At 35.8% G+C, this 18,840-nt stretch overlaps 4 protein-coding genes across 9 annotated transcripts; 2 read left to right on the top strand and 2 right to left on the bottom strand.

Annotated features, from left to right (window-relative positions):
• Positions 1-2,296: 2,296 nt before the first annotated feature.
• LOC122292149 lies at positions 2,297-3,143 on the bottom strand. Its single transcript, XM_043100370.1, has 2 exons — positions 3,079-3,143; positions 2,297-2,816 (listed from the first exon to the last, which is right to left on the bottom strand). Exons 1-2 carry the CDS (start codon positions 3,141-3,143, stop codon positions 2,297-2,299), a joined length of 585 nt encoding a protein of 194 aa, XP_042956304.1.
• A 1,487-nt stretch (positions 3,144-4,630) lies between these two features.
• LOC122292330 lies at positions 4,631-8,290 on the top strand. 6 transcript variants are annotated; one of them, XR_006236898.1, is made up of 10 exons: positions 4,631-4,756; positions 4,830-4,970; positions 5,178-5,211; positions 5,312-5,363; positions 6,171-6,266; positions 6,753-6,806; positions 6,941-7,006; positions 7,559-7,637; positions 7,715-7,894; positions 8,021-8,290. XR_006236898.1 is itself a non-coding variant. In XM_043100621.1 (9 exons), the coding sequence occupies exons 1-9, from the start codon at positions 4,700-4,702 to the stop codon at positions 7,790-7,792; spliced, it is 657 nt and encodes a 218-aa protein (XP_042956555.1). In that variant the 5' UTR covers positions 4,631-4,699; the 3' UTR covers positions 7,793-7,968. The 6 variants fall into 6 exon arrangements, 3 of the variants coding, with proteins under 3 accessions (XP_042956555.1, XP_042956553.1, XP_042956554.1); XR_006236900.1 differs by lacking the exon at positions 8,021-8,290 and adding an exon at positions 7,291-7,458 and having other exon boundaries at positions 7,715-7,832; XR_006236899.1 differs by lacking the exon at positions 8,021-8,290 and adding an exon at positions 7,277-7,458 and having other exon boundaries at positions 7,715-7,832.
• A 709-nt stretch (positions 8,291-8,999) lies between these two features.
• On the bottom strand, positions 9,000-12,024 carry LOC122292331 (nascent polypeptide-associated complex subunit alpha-like protein 1). Its single transcript, XM_043100622.1, has 4 exons — positions 11,774-12,024; positions 10,968-11,052; positions 9,600-9,733; positions 9,000-9,509 (listed from the first exon to the last, which is right to left on the bottom strand). Exons 1-4 carry the CDS (start codon positions 11,831-11,833, stop codon positions 9,177-9,179), a joined length of 612 nt encoding a protein of 203 aa, XP_042956556.1. The 5' UTR covers positions 11,834-12,024; the 3' UTR covers positions 9,000-9,176.
• Positions 12,025-15,218: 3,194 nt separating this feature from the next.
• Positions 15,219-18,685, top strand: LOC122291840. The gene is made up of 3 exons (XM_043099851.1): positions 15,219-15,469; positions 17,322-17,677; positions 17,763-18,685. Exons 2-3 carry the CDS (start codon positions 17,324-17,326, stop codon positions 18,324-18,326), a joined length of 918 nt encoding a protein of 305 aa, XP_042955785.1. The 5' UTR covers positions 15,219-15,469; positions 17,322-17,323; the 3' UTR covers positions 18,327-18,685.
• The last annotated feature ends 155 nt before the right edge of the window (positions 18,686-18,840 follow it).

Genomic DNA, 18,840 nt, shown 5'->3' with positions numbered 1-18,840 from the left:
TGATCTAGTTTGGCCTTTGTTTATATGGTGCAAGCTCCTATACTACTCTTCAAACATCATACGACTGTACGTTTGTCTGCAGATTCTTGACGTCTAGCCCCCAGAAATATAATAATTGCTTGATATATAATTGAATGATGAAACCAAAGCTCCTTAATGATGTTGTTCCTTGTGTGAACGCCACCTTTTTTAATGCTATTTTGATGTTATCCATCAGCCGAAAATGATTAGAAAACTCCATTACAGCTTACTCGAAGCTGGTTTTCTATCTTTTTCTTTTTTTTCCTGGCTTTGCCTTTAGTAAATGTCTGATATGAGCAATCGCCGCATCTGAACAAACATTCGAATTTGTTCTGTCCAGATTAAATGAATTGTTCAATGATAAGAGTGCAGATCTTAATATAATTCAGAATATCGCCAGGAAAATAACGTTAGAATCTTTCCTTCTGTTTTCTAGCCTTCTGTTTTACGTTTTCTTAACGTCAATTTTTTTCTTTTTTTTTTTATTTACAATTGACAGCCCTTGTGATCACCACGCTGGAGGCACAAGAAACGTAGTTTTACACAGTCCGTGGTACGGTTGTAGGAGGATGACACTTTCAATCAGTCCGTCTCTCATGTACCAGCATGATAACTACCCAACTGGTTGAACCTGGCCGGAAAAACCTGATCTACTCAGAAAATATCATGTGAACCAGAAATAAAATTCCTTCTCTTCAATTTTATTATTCTTAATCACATTATTTAAGTGGCTTTTTTTATTTTAATAATAAAAAAATAAAAATAAATACTAATATATATCATTAATCTTGTTATATATAATCACACTTACTAATATTTCGCATCATTTTGATTAAAAAAATATCTTAATTATATAGAGATCTCACAAAAATAAACATACAAATCGACGTGATTTTATTATATCATATGAGACTATATTAACTTGTAAATTTCCTTTTATAAGATTTCTTATCACCCGTAAATAATGACATGTAAGGAAATATTTAAATAGCAGGGATAAAATTGACAACATTTTAGTTAAAAAAAAAAAAAAAAGTAGAAATCTCATGATGTTATGTCTTGGAAGCATCATCTGTGGGAAATCAAAAGTTGTTTAATATATTCGAGAATGCTTATGTCACGTGATCTGATAATGAACCTTCAATTTGCAGATGAGGACGAATGGTGGCATCTCTGATGTTACATGTTAAGCCTCGACATGCAGTTTTTGGCCATATGAATTGGCACCAAATGCAATTGAAAGTTCATTTTCCTCGGTTTTATAAACAAAACAAAATTCAACCTGTCTACTTCCATGAATGAATCTTTAATTGTATAAAGATTGAAGATCCGTTTACTTTGATTAATATTTCTGTAACGAGCAGGAAAATTAGAACATATGATATGGATTTAGAATGTCGTTTGGATAGAGGTTCATTTTTAACACTCTCCAAGCATGCATTAGTCCATTCTTTTGAGTAGCAGAGAAGGGATCATCATCATTTTCCTCGAGAATATGGGACAGTGCAAGTGCAGACACGGGACAAGAAGTTTTGAGGTAACATTTTTCTTTATAATAACATGAGTCATGAGTAAATTTTGGATTTTTATTTATTAATACCACAAATATAATGTAACAATATTTCATTTTCTTCTCTATTTAATAATTTTCACTTTCTTATTTCGTATTACTTTCTCTGCATCCATATTGATTTATGCATATACATATGCAAAATCACCCCTTTTAGAGATCCACTTTACCATACAGGCAAAATTCTCATATTGACTTATGCAAATTTGAGACAAAATACTAATAAAATATTATCATTATATTATTTTTTTGCCTTTTTTTTTCCATAGAGTTTGCAATTTTTATGTATTGAGTTAATACATGCAATTAGTACCCAATACCAAAACATGTGAGAGAGATGTGCATGGATTTGATTTTCAAATATGTAAAATATTATTTTGGGAGGGAATGAGTAAAATATGTAAAATATGTAGAAAGAGAGTGAGAGGAAAAAAAATGAGTAAAATATATTTTGAAGAGTGAATAGTAGATCTTTAAATATGTAAATGTATTATTCATAATTATGTAAGTATTTAAAGATCCATAATATAATGTAGATAAATTGAGAAAGTCTGCACTTAAGCCTCGACCTTCCGCCCACACCACACACCGCCCACGTGGCTTTTAAATTTTTTTTTCGTGTACAATAAATTATTTTTTTTATACTTTTCAGATACAATTTCGTGTTCTCCCTTTCCCCCTTTCCCGTCTCGTACACGGCGCATCTCAGATCCATTCCCTCTCCAAATACATTTTCAGTTCGAGAAAGTCATCCCTCCAAGTTAATGCCTCTGAGAGCTCTCTTCTTCCTTCTGCATCTAGCTCTTCTGCAAACTCAAATTCCAAATCCAGAAAGTCATCAGGGTTAATTTGTGCAATAAGCTCTGAGTACAAATCTATTAAACCCTGATCAAAGTCAAAATCCATCATTTGAGACACTCCTACTTCATTGGAATTGGAGGTGGAATGTGACCAGTTGCTTGTTGCCACCCTTGAGAACAAAGGGCATTCTGATGAGTTATCTATGTCTTTCTCAGTCCCCAAGTTGTAATGGGGGGATCGAGGCATTGGACTTGAACTCACATGTTTCATGAGTTCAAAAACATGAGGATCTGAAGAGTTATTGTTGTCTTCTATTTTCTCCTCCTTGAAGGGAGCACCAACTGGGTTTGGATTGCTTTTAGAATCTTTTAGCTCTGGTTTTTCAGTAACAGGGTTGGTATCCTTAACAACGTCAAAATCAAAGCTATGTGCAGGGAGCGAAACATATATTACAGGATACTCCAATATAACTAAACTGGAAAATTATTGCTTTATTGAGGCCCTCACGTCCAACTCTCGGAAAGGTGATACGGAGCCCTGCAAAACTCAAAATAATAGGTCATATCTCCATAACAAACATAAGAGAGAAAAAAGAGAAATGGGGAAGGGGGGAGAAGGGGGGCGTGGAGTCCTACAACTGCCAGTGAAATTGTTTCAATTTCAGAGTGACTGACAACTCTAATTACCCCTTCTCATATGAATAGTAACCCACAAAAACCCAATCCTCCTGTCCGCCATTATATCCACCCATGGTTCAACTTAGCCCAAAAATCCCTATGTGGTGGTATCTGGTCAAAAGATGAATGCTTGTGGGTATCTTCTATACATATATAATTTCATATTGGTACCGAAGATAAGTTGAGATTCCAATCTTGTGCCGGTGGGTGTTCTTTTAATCAGATTTTACAATGCCTATTAATGATTCTTTCAGGAAAAAATCTATCTTGTGGACCATTGAATGGCGGTTTTACTCAACAACATTGTTTTACATGATCATGGGTGAGCTGTCATATGAACTCTTCCACTTCGGACCCCATTTTTTTCTCTGCAATGGATGGATTATCTTATCCTATTAGACAAGTTGGTTTAACCAAAAAATGTATTTGGAGGGGAAATGGATCTGAGATGCGCCGCGTACGGGACAAGGGAAAGGGGGAAAGGGGGAACACGAAACTGTATCTGAAAAGAGTAAAAAAATTATTTATTGTACACGAAAAAAAATAATAATTTAAAAGCCACGTGGGCGGTGTGTGGTGTGAGCGGAAGGTCGAGACTTAAGTGTAGACTTTCTCAAATAAATTTAGGCTCATATTATGCAAATATGACTTTACATATGCATATATATATATATATATATATATATATATATATATGCATAAACCAATGTGGATGCTCTACTGTCACGTGTTCATCTTATAATCTTCTTGTTCTTTGTGTGTCGAGTTTTTTGTAAGTAGTTTTTTTTTTTTTTTTTTTTTTTTTTTTGTAGTTAACAAATATTTTACTTATAAGTCAATTATTTTAAAAATAAATTTAGTGTATTATATAAAATTATACTAATTTATAAATTTAATTTTATGATATGTCTACGTGAGTATAACCCTTCTAATTTTTTTAACAAAATGTAAATTAGTGATTTTTATTGCAATTTATATACTAGAGACAAATTTTATAATTCAAAGGCAATGTTGAAAAAGAATTAGAAACAACTTTATATTGGTTTTCGTGTAAATTTATAATTGATAATTAAAAATATATCACGTCAACGTGACATCATAAATACATCATAATTATCTAAATACTGAATGTTACAAAATAATGATAATTAAATGTAGTACTTAGAAAATTATGGAAAAATGAGCCAATTCGTGTCTGTTAGATAATATAGCTATTTTTCGATATTTTTTAGATTACTTTATTATTATTTATAAATTATTTACTTTCATTTCCGTACTATTTATACTTATTATTTGTCACCATACCCATCGTGTAGCAAAATATAGATAAAAAAGATAAGAAAAAATTTATTTATTATTTTTTAATAATTTATTTATTATTTTATGACGCAATATTAAATAAAAAATTTATAAATAAAATATAATAAATAATTTTTAATTATATAATACTATATCATAAAATAATAAAAAATTATTAAAAATAATGATAACAAGCATTAATTTTTTAATTTTTTTTTCCCCTCACGCAGGATAAATTTAAAAAAAAAATAGTGAAATACCAATCCCTCCTATTTTCCAGAGAGAAAAAAATAGAGCCCAGTCCATCTCCCAGTCCGTCTCCGTCTCTCTCATGTCTGTCAGTCTCAAGCTCGCCGGTCAGCCTTTACTCCTCTATCATCATCACCCGGTAAGTTAATCTTCATCTCTCTCCTTCTCTCTGATTTATTCCTACTATATTTATTTTCCTTTTTTTTTTTTAGTTCAAGCGTTTCCATGAATTCTCCGTCGTGAGCATTCACAGGGTTTCCGGGCGATATTGGTTACACAAATCGAACAACTCCTCGGTTAGTCTGCGCCGTTCGCCAAGACCCAGAGTCTGCTCAATCGGCGGTGATGATACTGTGAGCATTCTATTCTTCCTACTTGTAAAAAAAAAGCATTCCATTCTTCCTCTTCATTTTTTTCTTTTATCGTCGCTGAAATCTGTGTAAAGGAATAGAATTTGGTCGAAATACTATTGTTCTTTCATGAGCTTGTTCCTTTATTAGCTTTTACCGAAAGTTATTCTGATAATAATTTCTCTCATTTTTCTTTTTTGGGGGAGTTAGGATTATGGTACATCAAATGCTTCGAACTGTGAAGGTAATTGGCATCATCAACTAAAATAATTCTAAGGCGACCCTGTATATTTATATTCGTTCATTCGAGATTAAAAATTCACATCTTTGCATTTCTCTTGTAGGTTCCACGGAAAAGAATGAAACTGGTCGAGGAGGACCCCTCACATCCAACGAGTACGTACTACTTGCCTTTCGGTATTTCAGGGTCAATACTTAGAGACTACCGATTTTTTGTTAATGACACGATGATGGCGAGTCTCTGTGTTTCTGTTCCAATGCATCCAAATTCATGGCTTGCATACATTGTTTAAACTCTCTACACGTTGTGAACGTGGTCGACCGAGAGAGAGAGAGTCATTGGATTACTGATTATGTTAAAAGTTTAAGGCAAGATTAAATGGGCACCAAGCTCACACGCAAATATAGCAAGATTATTATTGTCACTTCAGCGTTATCATTCTAGATCCAATTATTATTATTTTATATCAACAGTCTGCCAGCGATACAGGAAATATGCCTAAGAAGATGCACTTCACTGGGGACTACAACTCCTCCTCACTTCCCCTCCTGGCTTCCTCTTGACCCCCTTGAGTGCATAATATCTCTCACTGGTTCTTTTTTCCCCCCATGAGCTTTCTCTGAGTGAGTTGCTTTTGTACTCATAACATAACCTCTGCCAGTTTCTTCTTTTCTTTAACATTATAAGAACCGAAGAGCCCAAGGAACTCATGTTTCAAATGCTCTATTATTAGACACAAGTTCATTATCACTTATCTATTTCTAGCTATCAGGATTTTCTTCATTTTTTTTTTTTTTTAAAAGAACAAGGGAAGGAATGAAATGCAAAGTAGGCTGCGTGTCCATTTTCTTGGTTTCTTGGGGGAATGCCATTTTACCATATGCTTGTCTAACTACCTTGGTTTCTTGGGGTTGTCATCTTACTTATGGTAACGGTTTATTTTTGTTTGTTCAATTTGGCAGCATATTGAAGAGATTAAAGAGATATGGGATTTCAGGAATATTGTCCTATGGTTTATTGAATACAACCTACTATCTCACAACATTTCTCATAGTTTGGTGAGTGAAATAATGTGTGTGCCAATTATTATTGTTCCGAGTTCTTTCACTGTGCACAATAACATCAGAAAATACGAAATTGAAAAAAAAATGCAAAATCCATTGTCTTGGCTAGTTTGAAATTCCAATATTGTGCCCCAAGATATGGAAACAACACCTTTTCTGTTCTCGGAACAGTACCGAGAATTAAAAATTAATAACAATAAAGAAAAGGACAGTAGAAATGAAATGAAGGAATATGTCTTAATACAAATAGCATTCAGATTTCTATTTTCTAAAAAAACTTGATTTACTACTATAATTTCCCAATCAACGGTGATTCAAGAATCATATGATGACAAATGGTACTGGAAATAGTAACTTTTTTGAAAAATCAATGGTGAAATGTACAAAGAAGGTGCATTACTTTTTATTTATATTACACAGTATCGCCATGAAGGTGTTCTGAATATGTTAGATCATAACCACAAGTTGCACTGGTTCTAGGTTTCATATTGCTCCTGCACCTGGAAGGATGGGCTATCTCGCAGCTGTTGAAAGGTGGCTAGTAATATATCAATATTTTCTAAGGAAGAAATGAACCAATTATTACTTATAAAGCAGAAATGATCGATAATGTTAATAACTCTTATAAAAAACTCCAATGATGACCTGAAACTTTTGGCCATTCGCAGATTCCTCAAAATAATGGCCATGGTGTGGGCTGGAAGCCAAGTTACTAAACTTATAAGAGCTGGCGGGTAAGCTGCTATAACTCAAATTTCTTCAATAATTTTTAAATATTTATGAACACCATGGTGTTTCTACATTGTATCTGGCGGGTAAGACTGATTGAAAGTATGTTTAGATCTCAAATTTTGTTGTTTCAATTAACTGTGGGTCAAATCTCATATCGTATCTGGTGACTGCGTGTAATTGGTGGAAGGAGGAGAAAGAATAAGAGGGGTGGGGGTAGGAGTAGTAGTTTCTGTCTATTGGGTCCATCTTGAATTTAATGAGTCAACCATAAGTGTACTCGAGACAGATTCAAGAACACTACAGTTAGAGAAATGGGGAAGCTCCCTATCTGTTGCTGTTGACATGTACTATTTCTTTAATGTGACGGGAAAGATTGCTTCTTTTTAGTCAGCCATAATTCATTATCAGAAGTGAGATGTCGAGTTAGATGCTGATTCATTGGGTTTGCAGGCATGTAAGTGCAGGAAACATTGTTTAAATTTTTCTTCTTTTGATGCTAGAATATAGTGTCAATGCAACAACCTTTTGATTCTAATGTGGTGCTTCTTTTGCAGGGCACTTGCTCTTGCACCATTTGTTGACAGAGGATTGTCATGGTTCACTGACAAATTCAAGTTTGAGTCTCAAGGGAAGGTAAGTATCCCCGGAATTCCAGTGAATTATTTATGTTGTACAATTACAAGCATCTTGTTCTTTTTAACTGTCTCCAGGCTTTTATGGTGATCGTTGGATTTTGTTTCGGACTGGCTATCATGCTATTTTTGGGTGTGACAATGCTTTGGGCCTAGAGAAATATCTCATTTAACTAGGTGGACGAAGCTGATTTCAGAAAAAAGAACACATTTATACAAAGATCATGAAGTCGTTTGCTTACACTTGCATTTCAAACGGTTAGTGAAGCACCAAAAAAAGAACCCCCGAGCTTGTCTTTCCATGATCTTAATTCATGTCCAGCATTTTATTTCGATTCTTTTTACAAATAAAACTTTACTAATGATCCAACATATGTATGGCAGGAGTACACAGTATGTACACATGAGAACTGAGAAACACCCAGCAAATAACAAATTTATCTACTATACTCTGCTCGTTTATGCAGCAATCCATCCATATTTATCATTAAAAACGAGAAGATGATGTACTTGTTTTGGCAAGGATGGAAACGTTGTAGAAAACAGTGGTTAAGAATAAACTTTTGGTACACGTTTAGATTCATGGAGTAGAAACGATGTTCAAAGTTTTCTAGGGATTGAAAATTAGTAAAACAGGCGAACGTTCTATTGCTACCCTAGATATAATCTGGAATTAGATAGATATCAAAGTGCTTCTTGATGTGCTTGTTATAACATTGAAGTGTAGAAGTAACACAATGGTGGCTTTCTTTTCTTGTTGCTGCCTGGCAATTAAGCATGCACCATCGAATGGCAAGATATATTGGGTCGGCAAGAGTACCGATACGAGTCATGCAGCGTATAAACTGTCAATGACACATCATACTCAATTGGCCGAAATTGCCATCCATCATCTCTCAGAACCATGCAATTTTCAATTCTATTGGCAAGGCATATATGAAGTGGCCCTTGAACTTATTAAGTTTAGAGGTATGAGGAAGCAGGAATATGGGAACTGAAGGGGGGAATCGGGGCAAGGTCGTCAGCATGCATGATCATGAGATGATTCCAACCCAGAAGGGCTGGGGATTATAGCACCCTCAGTCCTCTAAAATTACAAATACGCACATATATATTTTTTTGATTAGTTACGCACATATATATTTAAAAAAAAAAATCTTTAACCTTAAAAAATTGATTATATCGTCTTGATTACTGAAATATAACTTTGGATGGAGACTAATGCACCGCACAAAGGCAGTAAAACATTTGCAAAAGAAGAAAGTTTCAAATAATTAAAGGGCTGTTTCAAAATGCGCAACTTTTGAATGAATAGGAATTTAGGATTTAAAGCGAAGTCCCCGAACTTGAAATAGGACACGAATAGAGAAACACGGGCTCAAATTTATCACTCAACAATGCATTCGTCTGCGTGGCTTGCTCGTACAAATGCAGAACAAAGAAAAAGAAAATTTCAGCGATCCAAAACCATAAAGCTCAGGCGATCTAGAAACCACAGAACTGCAAAATCCTCGATATAAAACAAAATTAAAAGCTTCTCTCAGTTGGTAAGATCCATGATGGCTGTAACTATGTCCCCATCTGCAGCCTTCAATGCTTTCACAGCCTTCGACCTAGAGACTCCCGCCTGTGTCATCACCAGCTCAATGTCCTTGGGTTCCACCCCCGTCTCATCTACTTCTTCATCATCTTGGGCCACGGCCGAAGACTCAGGTTTGGAAATAACATGGCTGAGATCAGGAGCCTTAAACTGCTCTGCAGCCTGAGACTGCAGTTGAGAGCTCAAATCCTCGATCTTTGCCTCCCCAAAGATAACATACGTATCCGAAGTTGGACTCTTGAAAACATCCGGTTTCGAGATGACAAACAGTATCTGATTTAAGCTGTGTAATGTTAGACAAAAATAAAGACTAAAAATGGAAAGTAAAAAAAAATAAAATAAAATCATAGTTGAAAGACCAACATTCTTGCTTTTTTTGACAGTGACCCTGCTAACTCCTGCGATAGGTTTCATGCCAAGCTTCAACATTGCTTTCCGACTTTTCTTTTCACTTCTGCTTTGCTTTGACCGACCACTACCATCTCCATCATGTTGTCCTGATTATATTTACAAAATGAGATGAAAAAAGGAACCATTATCACACCATTAAATAAGCAAAGTTCATATCATCTGCAGTTAACATCCTTATCACAAATCTAATACATTTGGAAAGAACTGAAATTAGAAGGGAACACAAACTGCATAACTTTGTTCCATTAATTTTTATTGAATAGAAAGTAAAAACTTTTATCTTTTTTCATTTAATCAGGTCTGTTTTGTTACCCATCAACATGCTCCACAGATTTACTTGCATCACCGAAGAAAACTGATTTCACACAAAGGTTACAAGCAAGACTATTTTAAGAAAACTAGCAACTATATTTCAAATGGGCACATGGCACACAAGTGAAAAAGAAAATAAAGTTGTAGAAAACTAATAGATGGTAGATAACAGATGACAAGTTTGACAGAAACATTCATTTTTTTTTTTTTTTTTGGAAAACCTCTCCAAGATAGGACCCTTCAGACCCACCATTGCAAAGTAAACCCTGGTCCCATGCATTTCCCTACACAGAACTGGTTAAATCACTGACTTTTTTACCGAGAGGTGTGGCCCTAAAGGATTGTTTGCACCCTTGAGGTGTTTAACATTGGACCTTGAGGGGAGTGATACCCCAAGGCCAAGGCCTTCACCACCTGGGCCAACCCTTTGGGGTTGACAGAAACATTCAATTATGAAGAAATCGCATTGAAATAAGACAAAAACACAGACATAGAGACAATACCACATATTAGGTTAGACACACGATAAAGGCAAACAAGTGACGTAAAACAAAATAACACAACTATATAACTTGTTAAAAAGCACTACTTTTTTCCCCAAATCATTAGTCTTTAATATTCTTTTTTTTTTTTTTTTGATGTCGGGGAACCTCTCCAAGGCAGGGCCCTTTGGACCCACCCCTGCAGAATAAACCCCGGTCCCGCATTAGTCTTTAATATTCTTATTGGTCATTTGCACAACAAATTAGTCTTAGTGGAGCCAAGACCTTACACTTCACCAATTCTTATAGAAAGACAGGTGCCATAGATACATATATGCTACACCATGCAATATTACTTGATTTCTCTTAAAGCATTCCTAAGTATGGTAAAAAGGGGTGAGAGTTTATATAAATATGTGCGCATGTGCAACTCACTAGTGCCACCAAAATCAATAGAAACTAAGGATAAATAAAGAGCATAAAAGAGGAAACAAAGACACCACCACAACATTTGCAGTGAACTTACCCTCGGCTTCATCATCATCCTTGTTGTCGTCGTCGTCATCATCTTCATCATCTTCGTCTTCATCTTCAACTAGGGGCTCATCAAGCTACCCACATAAAAATAAAAATTTAAGTACTAGAACCAATAAAATGAGAAAAGGCAGCATGTGCGATCCAACCCATCAAAGGTTTTTCCCCAATCGGCATAATCCTAGAGCACCCGACACTCAGTACCGACGTCTATGATTGCTTAACTAGATAATTAATTAATTAACAGCTAAGAGATTTTATAACCTGAGCTTTCCTTAATCAGCTGACCTTACTTTGTAGCCCTAACAGTTAATATATACAATCTTTTTTTTTTCTCTTCGTCCCCACACCATTATGACTATCAGTTCTATTTTACACTCTCGAAATATTCCACATACAATTACTATCGAAATCGTAGGTAATATAAATTATAACCAATATCACATCACAAACCTCAGATACACAATTTCCAATCAGTGTAGCAGTATAGCTTCCAAAGTCACCAATCCATCTTAAATCCTAAAAGTTATTTACGTGTACTTATGTCACTAAGTGCCGTAAAGAAATTAACTGATTTCTATTTTCCAACCGCATTTCTATCAGGTTGTGAGCAAGAAAACGGTTGGGTAAGATAATCATTAAGATCTAAATATAGCTATTTAAAAGCACCAGAGGAAAAGAAAAGGAAATCTTGGAGTAAAAAGAAAGATCATTTTCGGTGCCCCAAGCGATGCTGAATCATAAAACTAAAGAGATCTAACATGTTACATATATATGGAGAGAGAGAGAGAGAGATACATCGATCTTTTGCTGTTCGAGATGGGCAGCAAGGAGCTCTTCCTGGGTTTGAGCAGTCATGGCTGGCTTTCGTAGAAAGGTAGTGGGAATTTTATGCAAAACCCTAAAACCCCTAAATCGGATGTCCAAAGCAAAATGACCAAAGACAGAAGCAACGGTAGCCGATGAAAATGGGATTTTATACAATCACGGCTTATGATGGCCTGAAATTACGATATTGACATTGTTCCCCCGTCTCCTAGTCCTATCCCCCGTCTCGATTCTCAACTCCCTTAAATTCGGCTTGAGAAAATATTAGAAGTGGCCATGTTTGGAATAAGCCGAAGGAACGCTATACGTGGCACTTATTAATGATAAAATTGTTTATAAATTTCTGTTCCCTCTTTTAGTATTGGCAAACATTTAATTTTTGATAAACTTATGAGAAACAGGACTCGAGTTCCCTCCTCTCTTTCGAACTTGTGTTCTTAATGTTCAACTCGATTCTCGCAGGCTATATCCCAGTACTCTCAATTCACTCTCCCCCTCGTCTCGCACAAACTACAGTGGGAGCAAACTGTAGTTCACAGAGACATCAAGGCTAGGGGTGAGCATCGGCCGGTCCGGACCGGCAAAACCGACCGGACCGGCACTGTTTGGACCGGACCGAATTGGGTCCGGTCCCATTTTTAAGGGACCGAAAAGATTCGGTCCGGTCCCGGTCCGGGAGTTTTTCACCCCGGACCGGACCGAATAGAAATAAAAAAAAAAATATTATTTATATATATTATTTATATAATAGTATTAGCATATTACTAATATATATAATAGTATACTATATGTATATATATTAAATATATTACAATATAATTACATAAATATTAAAAAAAATGTCATTAAATATTAGCATATTATATAAATATATAGTTATCACTATTACTATTATTACATATAGTTATTAGTTATAGTATAGTTATTATTACATATATTTATTAGTTATAGTATTATTACTAATAGACTAATAGTATTAGCATATTACTAATATATATATAATACTATATGTATATATATTAAATATATTACAATATAATTACATAAATATTAAAAAAAATGTCATTATATAAAATAAAAAAAAAAAAAAAAAAAAAGTCAACCTTGGACCGAATGGACCGACCGGACCGGACCGGACCGAATAGGACTGGACCGGACCGGTCCAGGGTGGGAAAACCCTGGACCGAATAGGTCCGGTCCGGTCCACAAAACCTCCCCAAACCGGACCGAACTCACCCCTAATCAAGGCAGGAAATGTTTTATTGGATTTTGAGTTTAACCCAAAGCTGAGTGATTTTGGTCTGGCCAGGCTTTACGAGCACGGGTCCAAACCAAGGACTACTAGGGTGGTGGGCACGCTGGGTTATTTGGCACCTGAGCTCACATGCACAGGTAAGGCCACGACCAGTTCGGATGTTTTTGCCTTTGGTGCTCTGTTGCTTGAAGTCGCATGTGGTAGAAGACCCATTAATTCCGATGCATCATTTGAGGAGTTCATGCTGGTGGACTGAGTGTGGCAAAAGTGGAGAGTAGGAGCAATTCTTGGTGTTATGAACCCAAAGTTGAGGGGAAATTTGACGAGTCTGAGGTCGTTTTGGTGCTTAAATTGGGCTTAATGTGTTCTAATGATGCACCGAAGGCACACCCCACGCTGTGGCAGCTGGTGAGGTACCTGGAGGGCAAGTTGGCACTGCAAGAGGAGGTGGCAGATTCATATAGGGAAAAAGTACGTGGTGCTATTGCTACAGATTTGTTTGAGAATTTATCTCCTTTCCGACTACTTCGTCGTATTCTCAGAAGAACAGCATGTGGACTTCCGTCAATAATAGTGGGAGTGGTGATGCTAAAACTGGTTTGACCCTGCCATTTTCAATTCTCAGCAGAGAGAGACCATGAGTTAGGTATGAGATTTCGAAACTTCTCTACTCTTGTTTTTTTTTAATGTTCACCCTTTCTTTCTTTTTTTCTTTCTTTCTTTTTGGTTCATATGCGTTTACAATATTAACACTTTTGTATAGGCCATTTTCAGTTCTCAGAAAAATTGTTTGACCCCGTCATTTTCAATTCTCAGCATAATGGTTTGACCCCACCATTCTTAGTTTCATGTGTTTTACCTTTGTATGAGCAAAGATGGTGGCGAGGGACGTGGGGTTTTCGCACTCCAACTGTTTGCTCTGTTCAATGATTTATAGGGAGTGGCGGCTCTATGCAAATGAAGTAGCATCGCTCCGTGTCTCTTGGCAGAGAGACGACGTCGCTAATGGCGCTAGGCGGAGGAAGGTGACGCGGGGTCAAGGGAGGAGGGGTTTTGCAGGATGAATTCGAAATGCTGTGTTTCAACCAAAATATGAGGATTTGTAAAAACGCACGTTCTGAATTATTTAAAAAAAAAAAAAAAAAGATGCCATGTGTGGTGTGCAAAGTGTGTTGTGGATGCGTAGAATTACTCATTGGGCTTTAGAATTAGATGGTTAGGCCTTGTCTAAAATTTGGAATCTGAATTATTGATCCACAACAATACTATCAATTTCTTTACAAAAATAAAAACTATAAAGATAATTAAAATCTTGAGTTTTGTTATGAATCTCAAGCTTTGTATAAGTTTTTTTATTTATTTAATTTTTATAAAAAAATGAATACTATCACATTAATTCATTGTAAAATGAACTATAAAATATTTATATCTATCTATAAAAAATTAAAATATACCACTTTTGGTTAAAATAATAAAATAACATGTTTTTTAACATTTTTTTTTTCCTTAGAATGAAGCAAGAACTTCCCTACAATCATTTAAATTGTTCAAATCAACAAATTTTCTTCTAAGTTGAAAAATTGTTTAGCATCCACATCGCCTCACCATTACCACATTAATTTATTTTTTATAGTGTAGGAGATAGTAAAAAATTAGTATGACACTTTTACGTGTCGTTTGAAAAGTGAGATGAATTGAAATAAAAATTAAATAAAATATTATTTTTTAATATTATTATTTTAAAATTTGAAAAAAATAAATTATTTATTATATTTTATATAAAAATTTAAAAACATTCTAATGATGAGATAAAACATTTATTATATCCAAACCAAGCCTTTAGGACAGTGTAGCATTTATACTCTATCACAAAAAATTTATTTAATTAAAATTATTTAAGTACTAATTTTAATAAAATAATATATTATAATAAGATAAAATATCACACATACGTAAAATGAGACTACTTAATGATTACAAACTAAAAAATTCATAGCTATTTCCTTAAGCCTAAGTACATCTCCATGTGTTTTAAAATAATGCATATTTTAATATGGATTATTAAAGATTAATTTCTTTGACTTTTGCTTAGATGGCGTCTAATGATAGGTCCGTCGTGTATCCTATCGGACCGTAGTGCACTGGAACTGTTGGACCCAAGTACACTTTTCTCTCGTAAGCGTTTGGTTTTCGAGAAAGTGCGGGTCGGGAAAATGTACAAACCTTTTTTATTTTCTCGAGAAAAAGAAACCCTAACCTCTCGATGTACTGTCAGAGTAGTAGTCCTCTTTCATTTGCTTAACGCCGTCGCTGTATCTCCCGAGGATCAGATGCAGTCGGAACCGGCGATCTGACCAGCGAGAGAATTCCACCACTCCTAAGATCGGAATATCCTATCTCCGTTGACTCGGGTATCGCGATTTCTCTCCATATATACTTACATGTGTATCTGGTATTTACTTGTATATGTATGCATGCATGCATGCAGTTTGCTCCTGATCTGTGTAGATGTTTATTTATTTATTTTGTAGCTTTCTTTTTTAAAGACCTAAGTCGGGGGTAATATTGTTGGTGTGTTGTACTAGCTGCTTTCATTTTCACTGCGTCATTCAAGTGTTAGCATTTGCAGGGGTTTTGTGGGGGGTTTTCTCTTTGTGCGTGTTTTCTTTGTATTTGGGAACTTTTAAACATCATTTATTGGGCATGGTAGAATAATTTCATGAGACGAATTCTGAACAATTTTTTGCTATTGTTCGGGTGATAATTTTTCAGTTTGTACGTTAACAAGACATGGACTGACTAGATGTTCGCAAAATGCTGTAATTACCAGCAAGATACGATACGAGATGTACTTCAATTGTGTTTATAGATAGAAAATAATTGTGACTAGGCTCAATGGCAAGCACAAGTTGTTGAGGTTAGCTTAAAAATTTCGATCAGCTGTATTGAGTTTTGTAAGGTTCTTGTTAGAACCTTTTGCAACCAAACACAAAAACACACACTGACAGCAACTAACAAACACTCACAGAAAGAACACTCAAGAATGAATGAGCAAGATTCACCAGAGAATCTTCGAGGGGTCCTCGACCTCCAAGAATTGAAACTTCACAAAATTATTCAATACATTTTACATGATCACTCCTGCTTGTACACGCAGTCGTGAAGAAGAACTAACAACAAACTGTTCTAATCCAAAATGCAACACACAAAGAATTAAACGCACTACATGAATTACACAGATGGCCAAAAGTGTGCTGTTTCATTAATTCTCCTCACTCAAAATGCTGCAACCCACAACACTAAACAACTCACTTCATTTCTTCAAAACTCACCTTTTCATTTATTCCCTTCATTCAGTTAATACCGTTATTCCCACTTCTGCAACACTTACATCACTATACTTCCCTTCCTCACCCATTCGCCTCTTCAAGCCTTGCCCAAGGCAGCTGTGACAAGTTTGCTCTAGCAGTTTTTTGTTTGGCCTGTATGGTGTTATAGCGCTGTGTCCAGCGGAGGGTGTGAATATTTTTGTAAGTGGATACCAAGTCAATTATGGATGAGTTGAAAATTTTCAAATAACTACAAATTGGGATTTTCAAGTATTATTCTACCATACTTCAAAGGGAACCAAATGCTGAGCATTATTTTGTAAGATAAGTGCCTTATGTTGCTCCTTACACTACATTAAAGGTGCAGTGGTGGTGATTCCAATCCAAGTGCTTAGGCTGCACTGGTTATTATCTTTATCATCTAAAAGTACTTGTTATAAGATTGAGGATAGCTAGTCATTAGTCAATGAAGGAAGAGACACGGTCATGCCTCATATTTGAAGATTCAACCAAGTCGGGATTTGTGATAATTTGTGGGCCTAAGTATCGTAGGGCCTAGGCATCATTTTTTAGTATTATTTGTTAAAAGTAAAAACAATGCAGGGTTTTATTTTTTCACTGGATTGAGTGTCTCTAATAAAATCTACCTTTTGCCTTTATGGCATCATCAAGTTCATGCGATAGAGAAGACGGTGGTAGCTTACATCACAGATGTTGATTGTGACCTCTAAGTATGCCATGTACTAAGACATGATCCATGTAGATGATGTTGGGCTATGATACTGCATTTTCTCTTGTCTTGTGGGATGATGCAGTCAATCGTCTACCACTCAGTATTTTGAATTCTGCTTTTGTCATATGGTACAGAATATAGTTTTAATTTTTTGACAGGTAGATGCGACAGAATATAGTTTATCTGTATTTTCCTATTCAGGAATGGAGCAATATGCCCAGCATGGACAGAGAAGGGATATGAAGCATAAAGGAAGGAATGTAGTATGGTCAATCGCAATGGACAAGTGCCTTATTGAAGCCCTTGCTGTTCAAGCTAAAAACGGGAACAAAATTGACAAATGTTTTAATGAAAATGCTTACACTGCTGCTTGTATCGCTGTGAACTCTCGCTTTAACTTGAACTTAAATAATCAAAAAGTTGTTAATAGACTTAAGACAATTAAGAAGAGGTATAGGATAATGAAGGATATGCTAAGTCAGGATGGGTTCAGGTGGAATCCACATACAAAGATGATTGAGTGCGACAATGATGATCTTTGGAAGAGATATATTGCTGTAAGTAATGTATTTTTTTCCTGTTTACAATATGTATGCTGTTATTTACTATATGCTGGTTGGTGTTGATCAATTAATTAAATAGGCACACCCTGATGCAAGAGGATTTCGAGGTAAACAGATAGAGATGTACGATGAACTAAAAATTGTTTGTGGAAATTACCAAGCCCCTAGTCGCTGGGCCAAGATGAAGGATGGAAGCCATCTAACAGATATAAAGAATTGTGATTATGACTCTGCCTCATATCTTTCCCCAAGTTCAGAAGACCTGAGTGAGACAGACGGGACAGAATCATTTACTGGAACACCAGAGTATGCTCAGATGCCAGATGGTACTCAAGATCCTCTGATCCAGCCTGTCAGACAACTTCCAAAACGCTCTCGTGGCTCAGAGGCACTCCAGGATGCAATGCTGGCAGTAGCATCAAGCATTCGGCGCTTGGCTGATGCAATGGAGCGAAGCAAATGTTCAATTGATGCCCATGAGCTACTACAGGCAGTGATGGAGATCGATGGCTTAGAAGAGGCCAAACAGATGTATGCTTTTGAGTATTTGAATGCGGACCCTGTCAAAGCCAGAACCTTCTTGACATACAATGCTCGAATGAGGAAGATATATTTGTTTCGACAGTTCTGGTGGTGGAAATGATTGTAGAGCCGAGTCTTGCAGCTTTTTGGGTATATAGCGTATGATTTTGTGGATGTCTTCTGGATATTTGCATCATTTAAATCATCTGTTGTGGATGTTTTGTTTGGTGAATGTGTAGATATTAGACATTCACATGATGAATATAATTGGCTAGCAGCTGGGATTGAAAAGAAAATTTTGGCTTCCCTTGGTGCCTTGTTTGGAAGCGTGTAGTAGGCTTGAGAAGATTTATTTTCTTGCTTTTACATCTGTAAGAGGTCGGGTACTCCCTTGTGTTTTTTTCTAAATTTGGAAATAGTTGGTGGAATTCTCTCTTTCAGCCTAATGTGCAATATAACATGTTTATTGACCACCTAAAACTGTTTCAAGCCATGGCATTGAAGCCTGTTGAGTCTGACTTCATTGCTTTGTTCAAAGTCATTTTTCGAGTTTTATCGGGTGTTCATTCATTGGCGGGTAATTAGCTACTGCAGTTGAGCGTTGCATGCAATTGTGACAGGTGCCTTCCACATTA

Source organism: Carya illinoinensis, chromosome 13 (assembly GCF_018687715.1).
Source record: "Carya illinoinensis cultivar Pawnee chromosome 13, C.illinoinensisPawnee_v1, whole genome shotgun sequence".
Taxonomy (NCBI): Eukaryota; Viridiplantae; Streptophyta; class Magnoliopsida; order Fagales; family Juglandaceae; genus Carya; species Carya illinoinensis.
The sequence above is the reverse complement of the archived record's forward strand: the minus strand, read 5'-3'. Positions and strand labels throughout refer to the sequence as shown.

Bases quoted from the DNA above. Each gene is read 5' to 3' on its own strand.
- LOC122292331 (XM_043100622.1), bottom strand. From the start codon at position 11,833: ATGACTGCTCAAACCCAGGAAGAGCTCCTTGCTGCCCATCTCGAACAG. The intron at 11,053-11,773 runs GTATCTCTCTCT...TTATGTGGGTAG, and splicing joins TCGAACAGCAAAAGATCGAT to CTTGATGAGCCCCTAGTTGA. The intron at 9,510-9,599 runs GTTGGTCTTTCA...AGCTTAAATCAG, and splicing joins CTGTCAAAAAAAGCAAGAAT to ATACTGTTTGTCATCTCGAA.
- LOC122292149 (XM_043100370.1), bottom strand. From the start codon at position 3,143: ATGGGTGGATATAATGGCGGACAGGAGGATTGGGTTTTTGTGGGTTAC. The intron at 2,817-3,078 runs GTAATTAGAGTT...CCCTGCACATAG, and splicing joins TACTATTCATATGAGAAGGG to CTTTGATTTTGACGTTGTTA.
- LOC122291840 (XM_043099851.1), top strand. From the start codon at position 17,324: ATGGAGCAATATGCCCAGCATGGACAGAGAAGGGATATGAAGCATAAA. The intron at 17,678-17,762 runs GTAAGTAATGTA...TTAATTAAATAG, and splicing joins TTTGGAAGAGATATATTGCT to GCACACCCTGATGCAAGAGG.
- LOC122292330 (XM_043100619.1), top strand. From the start codon at position 4,700: ATGTCTGTCAGTCTCAAGCTCGCCGGTCAGCCTTTACTCCTCTATCAT. The intron at 4,757-4,829 runs GTAAGTTAATCT...TTTTTTTTTTAG, and splicing joins TCCTCTATCATCATCACCCG to TTCAAGCGTTTCCATGAATT. The intron at 7,007-7,558 runs GTAAGCTGCTAT...CTTCTTTTGCAG, and splicing joins AAACTTATAAGAGCTGGCGG to GGCACTTGCTCTTGCACCAT.